This window comes from Solanum tuberosum, unplaced genomic scaffold (assembly GCF_000226075.1).
Source record: "Solanum tuberosum cultivar DM 1-3 516 R44 unplaced genomic scaffold, SolTub_3.0 scf00128, whole genome shotgun sequence".
NCBI lineage: Eukaryota > Viridiplantae > Streptophyta > Magnoliopsida > Solanales > Solanaceae > Solanum > Solanum tuberosum.
Window position 1 is genome coordinate 44,277 of NW_006239053.1, and position 8,559 is coordinate 52,835.

Genomic DNA, 8,559 nt, shown 5'->3' on the forward strand with positions numbered 1-8,559 from the left:
TGTGTGGTGGTGGGGGGGGGGGGGGGGGGGGGGGGGGGAGCGGGATAAGGGAGGTGTGGATATGGGTGTATTTGTGTTCATATGCTAATTATGTACATATCGATTGTAAATCTACACTTTCACTTTATTTCCATAACATTGAGGAGGTTATGTTTATATTTATAGTGTCTGGGTGGTTTGTGAACCTCAAGCAAAAAGCTGCAGAGGATAATCCCTTCATTTGGATTTAAAATAGGATAATTCCGTCCCAACTCCCAATGCCTCCACAATTATCCAGTTTGCCAATTTTGGCGCACTTTTTACTTTATTATCCGGTGTAGGCAAGTTTCTGTTAAACCCTACCCCCACTTCTTACAGTTCCTTCTCTCCCCTTATGCTGCGGCTGAGAATTGTCATTGCCGCCGCAGACCACCACACAACCACCACCTACCGCCCTATGTCCACCAGTTGCAAATTGCCTCTGCCGTTCGGCAGCCTCCATTCACCTTCAAGAATCAAACACTCTCCTTCTCCTCTTCCAAGATTCAAAGCTCACCCCATCTCTACGAATTTCTGAACATCCGAGATCTCTAATTTCATCCGTCTCAAATTCGTGAGGCTAGACTTATCTTTAGGAACACGGTGCACTATTCACCTCCCGTGTGACCATTCCCAGCCACATCTTCATTGTTCGCTATACAATTGGTTAGTTAATTTCATTGCGCAACTTCATATCATGTGCTTATTAGAAATGAACAAACTAATTGAAGAGCAGTGAATGATAGTATATGTACGAGAAGGACCCCCGTTTACAGCATCCTGCATTTGCAATCCATCGTATAATTGTTATGTCATTGCTTGTAACTTGGAAGTAACAGCCTTTTCTGAAGTCGATCGATGGCTTCTCCTTCAGACTAGTACTCGAAGAAAGAATTTGAGTTGCTTGATTGGCTTTCACCAAAGCCTGGTCTCCTTACTATTATGGGAATTTTTCTTCTTAATGTCTTTCCAATGCCTCGAAGAGTGTGAAATGGGGATTCACATACAGAATATAGTGTGGTTGGATACATGGGTTATACAAAGCAAATACATTTATTTATACATTATGTCTATAAATAATTTATATGTAATGTATAATAATGGATATGTAATGTATAATAGTGTTTATATACTTATATACAACATGTTATACAAATTTTAAAACTGAAAAACAAAAAAATGAAGAGGGTTCTATGGTAGCTAGGGGAAGAACTTAAAAAAATAACATTAAAATAGAATTTGCTTGATGAAATTCAATGTAAACATATGTTGGCTATTTTAGATGTAAAAAATTATTGGGCTATACTCATTGCAAACTGTTTGTTTGGGCTGTACATATGGCTAAGTATCCCTTAAAGGACTGGGGAAATCCATATTCAATTGTATGTTTACAGAGGTTGGGTGGTTTATGTGCTGCTAACTGAATCTTGAGGGGGATAGTCCTATTTAACCTTTTTTTTTGTCTTTTTCTTATAGCCCTAAAAAGAGTAGTTACAAGTAAATCTGATTTTTGCATTAAGCTAGTTTTTAATTTTTATCATTTCTACTTCATTCTTCATTGACCTCCTTATAAAGCTATTGGCTATTTGAGCCTTTAGTTGGTTTTTTTCTCCTCATTTGATGAGTTCGTTATCCTCACCATAGACCTCAAATTGAAAACCTTTCTAGGACTTCAACAGTGCTTATGAGATGTAGTATCATTTGATTCTGTTTATTTCGAGTATGTTAATACAATTTGATGAAACTTACTTCTATCATTTGATTCTGTTTAATTTGAGTATGTACATACATGATACACTTAATGAAACTTACTTTTAGCTTCTTTGCCATTAATTCTGCATAAAGTTGGTATTTGTAGATTTTAAGGTGATTTAGGCACCTATGTTATATATTGTGTGGTAAGGTCAATCCGTCTTCTGTGCTAATGGTACCATCTGGATTCAGCCTCTCCGATGTCTATGTTTGGTAATTCATATCCTACTGGCGGTGGTCCACTATCTCAGAACCATGTTCAAGCGGTTGGCAACCTTAATTCCATGGGAATGCTGAATGATGTGAATTCAAATGATGGATCTCCATTTGATATCAATGATTTCCCTCAGCTAAGCAGCCGTCCTAGTTCTGCTGGAGGGCCTCAAGGACAATTAGGTAATCAAAGTGCCTTTCCTTCCTGTTATTCTGTGGAAATGATTTTATTTAATTATTCATTCAGAATACTGAGGAAGGAATGATCTCAGGTTCATTGCGAAAACAAATTGCTCAACAAAATCAAGAATTCAGCATTCAAAATGAAGATTTTCCGGCCTTGCCAGGATTTAAAGGTGATTATATGCATGCACAATGTTCTTCTCATGCTTTCTTAGGTTAGTTAATTAACCACTCCCCCGATGAAACTTTGGTGCGACAATTTGTTTGATGGGGTCAGAAAAGAAAAGGTCGGCGGAGGGAAGTAGAGTAATATGAGTCATTTCCCTGTTTAGGAAACAACTAGGGGAGCTGAAAGTACAAGTTTGCATACCTCTCTCTGAGTTTTTTCATTTACTTCGTTTATTTTTTCACCGCAAAGGAGTGATTTTATTTTTCATCGCAAAAAGGATCTGATTTTTTTTCCAACTTAATGTTATTGGATACGCATTCTCAATCCTAGTATGTGGTTGGTGGTGTACCCCACAAGCTAAACTTGCTTCCTAGTCCTGGATTTTATCTGGGATGTAGCTCTCTTTTTCTCCTGGGAGGGCTTGGAATTATGGTTTGGGCATGCTTATGGGGTTTTATTCTTTAGTTTTGTTTCGAGGTCTGAGTTTGTCTGTTTGTTTGTTTTTTCCCCTTTCTTTTATGTATAGCTAGAGATGGTTCCCAGTTGCTTTTGCATGTTATAGGAGTCTACTAAATGGAATTGCTCTCATGTTTGCTTAGGTGGAAATGCTGATTATGCTATGGATCTACACCAGAAAGAACAACTTCATGATAATACTATTTCTATGATGCAGCAGCAGCACTTCTCTGTAAACACAAATTTCTGAAATACTGGATTATTATTTTAATGTTGTGATTACTGATTAATTGTGAATGTTTTAGCCTCATGACACTGCCCCCTATCTCTCATTATCTAAGGCACAGATGGGCAGATCTGGTGGTTTTAACTTGGGAGGGACATACTCATCGCTTCGCTCACAGCAGCAGCAGCAACATGCCTCATCGGTGAGTAATAGTGGTCTCTCTTTTTCAAATGTAAACAACCAGGATCCACTACATTTACATGGTTCAGATGTCTTCCCGTCATCACACTCCAGTTATCACCAACAGGTGCATTACCTTATACATTTTTTTTGCTATTATTCGTTTTATTTTTCTCTGTTTGTTTCTTTTTATATTTGTGTGTGTATGGGTGGGGGTACAGAGGTGATATATGGGTCACATTCACTTTGCATAAAGAGTTGATTGAGGCCCCCTTTGCTGGCGACTTCCTAATAAAATTTTAAGATATGTTTCCCCTTCCTCTGTTTCTATTTGGGTGTGTTTTTCTTTTAACTTGTTCTCGTTTGGGTTGTGGGTTGGGGGAGAGTAAATTGGTATACATTTGTTGCTGAGTGCTTGTGGACATTGGCTGATTCCAAAAACAGTAATTTGATTTTACCAGAAGAGCCATTTGCTTTTGAAGGATGAGTGAGTTGTGTCATGACATGGAAAGCTAGCAGTTTCTGTTAGTATTATGGTGAAGACGCTTTTTCCATGCATAATTTTTAGTGGCTACAAGGTCCGTATTCATACAGCTTTAGGTGATACTTTGCTCTTTTTTCACTCTATTTGATTCAGTCTGGTGGACCTCCTGGTATTGGGTTACGGCCTCTGAATTCTCCAAGTACTGTTTCTGGTATTGGCTCATACGATCAGCTTATCCAGCAGTATCAGCAACAGACTCAATCTCAATATCGCCTGCCGCATATGTCCGCTATAGGCCAGCCATACAGGGAGCAGGGTATGAAATCCATGCAGGCTCAAGCTGCTCCTGACCCTTTTGGTATGCTTGGCTTGCTAAGTGTAATAAGAATGAGCGATCCGGATCTGACTTCTCTTGCACTTGGAATCGATCTTACGACTCTTGGATTGAACTTGAACTCTGCTGAAAATTTACACAAAACGTTTGGTTCTCCGTGGTCTGATGAGCCTGCCAAGGGTGATCCAGAATTTACGGTACCACAATGTTATTATGCCAAGCAACCACCTCCTCTAAATGTGAGTGACCTCTATATTCTTGTTTATCTTTATCTGTTTTACATTTTCTTTTTAAATCTTCTGATATGTTTCGAATTGGCTGCAGCAAGCATACTTTTCCAAGCTTCAGTTAGACACTTTGTTTTACATTTTCTACAGGCGAGTCTCTCTCTGATAAGCAAGTCTAGTTCTTGGCCATAAAATTTGAATGAGAATTAACTCGATCTATTTTTCTTTGCAGCATGCCAAAGGATGAAGCGCAATTATATGCTGCTAATGAATTGTATGTCCTTTCTTTTGTACGAAAATTGGTTTTATATGGAGCTTGTTTGTTCTACTGTAGCTCCTGATAGCAATCTAGCTTTCTATTGCTTCTTGGGATACCACATACTACATAATTGACCTATTTGACTTGCTTTTGTTCTTTGTTGAATCTATTTGTTTACAATTTCACATCATTTCATACAGGTATAACCGGGGGTGGTTTTACCACAGAGAACATCGATTGTGGTTTATGAGGGTTGCCAACTTGGAGCCTCTTGTTAAGACCAACGCCTATGAGAGAGGATCTTATATTTGTTTTGATCCAAACACATGGGAGACAATCCGCAAGGTATGGATTTCATTTTACCTTTTTTTAATTTATGTTAATTGTAGTTTTCTGATTTCTCCGCAATCCCTATGCAGGATAATTTCGTACTCCACTATGAAATGTTGGAAAAAAGACCTGTTCTACCTCAGCACTAACGAGATTATGTTCAGTTTACAGTGTACATTTATTCACAGAATCCTTGTAGGAGTCAGCTAGTTCTCACCTGTAGTTTTCAGCTCTATTGGGCTTTTTGGCAACCAGTCGTTGTTACTGTATTGTTTCTCAGTTATTAATTTACCCCTTGTATTTTAAGATGCTGCAAGTCTAAACGAAAAAAATAGGTTCAGTACATTTTTGGGATAATTTTATAGAAATATAAGTGACTTGTTGTGAAAGCTTTTACCGCCTTATAGCCTGTTTGGCTAAAGCTTCTGGGAAGCCAGAAGTGTTGAGTAGCAGAAGCAGTTTTTCCCCATAAGCGTTTTTTGGAACGTTGGCCGAAACATGTGAAACCACACAACTTCATATTGTCCATTCCTGCAGAAAAAAAAGTTAAATATGTTGATGTACTTTTGTCCCCACTCCACTACCCAGATCCCACACAAACCTTATAGTTTACCAGTTATGAAGGAATAAAGCCATGTTATCCATAATGCCGCTTTAAAGAATTGTAAGTAAATCTTCTCGTAATTTCACTGCCTCAAACTGCGCGTTTGCTTCTGCAAGATTAGACACGAGGGATGAGTGTTTACACCAAATCTAACAATTTAATCTGAATTATTAGGAATTGAAGTGCTCATGTTACACCAAATCATATAAACTTTTCATGGTTTAAGTGATAAAATGAGGTGAAAACGTGTATTACAAACCATGGTAAGGTGAATTTTTTATTTTGTAGGAACCACATTTATTGATTTCGTGTAAAGTACTTGGAGAGAAACACCAGATTGAGTCCAGAAGTGAATTCAAGAGTATGCACATGATGGTAAAGCCAATGATCTATTACACCACAAGACATAAAGAAAAAATACAATTTGGGGTAGGATTTACAGAGTTGCTATTTATTTATTTTTCCAAAATTTTATATAGCATACATTTTCTTGTTTTTATTGTTTAGAACATCTGAATCAGAGACTACTGATGCTGACCAGGACAAGGACCTACTGGCCAGAGAGTTCTTTCGAATGGTCCTCTTGTTCGATGACTCTATTCGATGCATTATGACCCAGTAACACATAGTCCCTAGTGTTGTAACTAATATAGCTGTTCCTATAATAGTCACTACAATAGCCAGCCACTTCTCATTTTTGCCAACCACAACATAAGACAGAGCCAAGAATGCCACTGAAATTAGCACACATGCTAACCACATTAGCTTGTTTATGATTGCCATCATTTGCTTCTTTGCTTTGCTTTCGATTACCACGATTGATGTCTGAACAACCACAACTGCCAGAGATATAAAAAGGGCAAAGGAGTCGAAGACGAGGAATATCAGGAATGAGGGAGTTGGAGCTATATTTGCTTCTCCAAGGGAATGGCCTGGTGGGACATCTTCTGGATACTCAATGTATTGGCCTGGAACAGAGAAAATTGCTGCAAAGGCAACTGTGGCGATTAGTACAGCTACAACTGTGGTAGAATTGATGGCGTTGTTAAGGCCTTCAGCGTGCATTTTATCTAGGCGTTTAGCAATGCCATGTATCCGTTTTCTTGTCTGTCGCGTGTGTTCCATTTGATAGTGTACTTCGTGTTTTATGTCACTAACTGTTTGTTTCAACTGTCTTGCTGGATTTGTAGTCTGAGGCTTGATGGCTCGGGCGCTTTGTACACCAGCTTCCTGTAGGATGACTGCAATATTTGCCTGTCCCATTTTCTCTGCAGTGTCAAGAGCTGTTTCCTTTGATCTATTGACAGCTTTGGTATCCGTCTCGTTCTGCCCAAGTAAAAACTTAACAATCTGCATACGTCAAAAGAGATAGTTAGTGACAGGTAACCTGCCTTATTTTTCGACTTGATAGTTTAGAAGAACTTTTCAAAGTCGATAAACAAACTCCAAGACTCAACATCAAGAAAACAGCATACCTGAGCCCTTCCTTTCCGGGATGCAATATGCAATGCTGTATTGCCCTTCGTGTCAATGATATTTATCAACTTAGCATCTGCTCTAATCAGCTCCTCCACAACTTCAAGGTTTTGTCCTTTGACAGCCATGTGAAGTGCAGTTTGCCCCTTTTTATCCGTCCGGCTTGCCATCCTTGGCTCCTTATACAAAAGGGCCTTCACTACTTCCACATGACCATTTCTTGAAGCAGAATGCAGGGCTGTTTTTCCATTACTTTTAGCAATAGTGGCCAAACTACTCTCTGCCTCCAATAAATAATTCACCATCTGAATATGCCCTTGGTTTGCTGCACTATGCAAAGCTGTTGTATTTGCAACATCAACAGTCATTGAGAGCTCAGGATGTACCATCATTAGTACCTTCACCACATCTGCAACATTAGCGAAACAAAAGATTCATCGAAAGTCCACTAGAAAACTAGATTTTGAGAATAGAGAATGATAATCCAGATGCTATACTACCATCAACGTACCCAAATCCCCTTGTTTAGCAGCAATATGCAACGCATCAAATCCGTTCCTTGCTTTGATTCCAGCAGCAGCAAGATCATAGTACTTAATCATCTCCTTAACTAAATCACAATAACCATATTCTGCTGCAACATATAAAGAAGTCTCTCCAGCTGAATTTTGCTTTACCAACAGCTCTGTCAATTCTTTCTCCCCTGTGTTATCGATAATCCCTCTTATTTCAACAAGATTTCCAGCTCTAGCCAATCTATGCAAGACACTGTCTTCACGTTTCCCCGTTAGTTGCTTCTTCATCCTTTTAGGGGGCATGGATGCCTCCATCCTATTCAAATTGCTCCAAAAAATTCACCCTTTGGCCTAATGCTGATCCTTTACCAAAATTCTCTTCTTCTTTCCCTCAAACACCCAAATCAGCAACAACATTTTTCAACACCAAGAAAGATTCAGAAACCAAAAAGAGTAACTTTTTTCTACCTTAAACTGCTGGATTCTTCAAAAAGACATAAACTTGAACTTCACTTCCACCTCCCACATCACGTTTTCGTAGAGATCAATGCCTGCTAACAACAAATGACTTCAATTCCTTCTTTCGAATACTAATAGATAGTTTTTCAAGAAAGTCAGGCAAATGGTGCCTATACCTGTAAACATCAATGCATTAGGGGAAATCATCTGCACCAATGAAAAAACAAGAAATTCAACATTTTTACAGTAGCGATGAAAGGAAAGGAAGACCATAGATTAGTCCAAAAAAAATCTTTAACTATGTTTTTTTCTATACAAAGAACATAATCCATATATTTTACACTAAATAGTTAGTTAGTCCTATTGTCTTAGCCTTCCTCTTTGATAAAGATTGTCATCTATATAAAGCAAAAAGACAGTAAAATTTACCTGGATATGAATAAAACTTCCATGTTTTTGTTCTAATTTGTCATTAAATATCCAAGAAGCCCCTAGTATATATATGTGATGAAAACAACCTATTTATTGGTTTTTTAGAGATGGAAGAAAAGCTTTAAAGTTTTTTTTGGGGCTGATATAAATTTGAACAAGTTGAGAGAAAAGGTAGAAGGAGGTTAAGAGAAGGGGAACACTAAAGGCACATGTATGCAAATGCAACACACAAACTTGTGAGA

At 38.2% G+C, this 8,559-nt stretch overlaps 2 protein-coding genes across 8 annotated transcripts in view; one reads left to right on the forward strand and one right to left on the reverse strand.

The window, feature by feature from the left end:
- The window catches only part of LOC102585273 (probable NOT transcription complex subunit VIP2), a 12,970-nt gene extending 7,750 nt beyond the window's left edge, over window positions 1–5,220 (forward strand). For 2 of the 6 annotated variants that reach the window (XM_006350676.2, XM_015310201.1), the window contains 9 exons: window positions 1,963–2,166; window positions 2,256–2,339; window positions 2,935–3,023; window positions 3,097–3,324; window positions 3,835–4,254; window positions 4,340–4,392; window positions 4,475–4,516; window positions 4,702–4,846; window positions 4,921–5,220. In XM_006350676.2, the coding sequence (XP_006350738.1) occupies window positions 1,963–2,166; window positions 2,256–2,339; window positions 2,935–3,023; window positions 3,097–3,324; window positions 3,835–4,254; window positions 4,340–4,392; window positions 4,475–4,516; window positions 4,702–4,846; window positions 4,921–4,980 (1,325 nt within the window). In that variant the 3' untranslated portion in view covers window positions 4,981–5,220. The remainder of the gene's footprint in view (window positions 1–1,962; window positions 2,167–2,255; window positions 2,340–2,934; window positions 3,024–3,096; window positions 3,325–3,834; window positions 4,255–4,339; window positions 4,393–4,474; window positions 4,517–4,701; window positions 4,847–4,920) is intronic. The other 4 variants (XM_015310199.1, XM_006350678.2, XM_015310200.1 and 1 more) reach the window with 4 other exon arrangements.
- A 591-nt stretch (window positions 5,221–5,811) lies between these two features.
- On the reverse strand, window positions 5,812–8,559 carry LOC102586057 (ankyrin repeat-containing protein At5g02620). 2 transcript variants are annotated; one of them, XM_006350679.2, is made up of 4 exons: window positions 8,315–8,559; window positions 7,423–8,061; window positions 6,911–7,320; window positions 5,812–6,785 (listed from the first exon to the last, which is right to left on the reverse strand). In XM_006350679.2, the coding sequence occupies exons 2-4, from the start codon at window positions 7,739–7,741 to the stop codon at window positions 5,907–5,909; spliced, it is 1,608 nt and encodes a 535-aa protein (XP_006350741.1). In that variant the 5' UTR covers window positions 7,742–8,061; window positions 8,315–8,559; the 3' UTR covers window positions 5,812–5,906. The 2 variants fall into 2 exon arrangements, with proteins under 2 accessions (XP_006350741.1, XP_015165688.1); XM_015310202.1 differs by having other exon boundaries at window positions 7,423–8,092.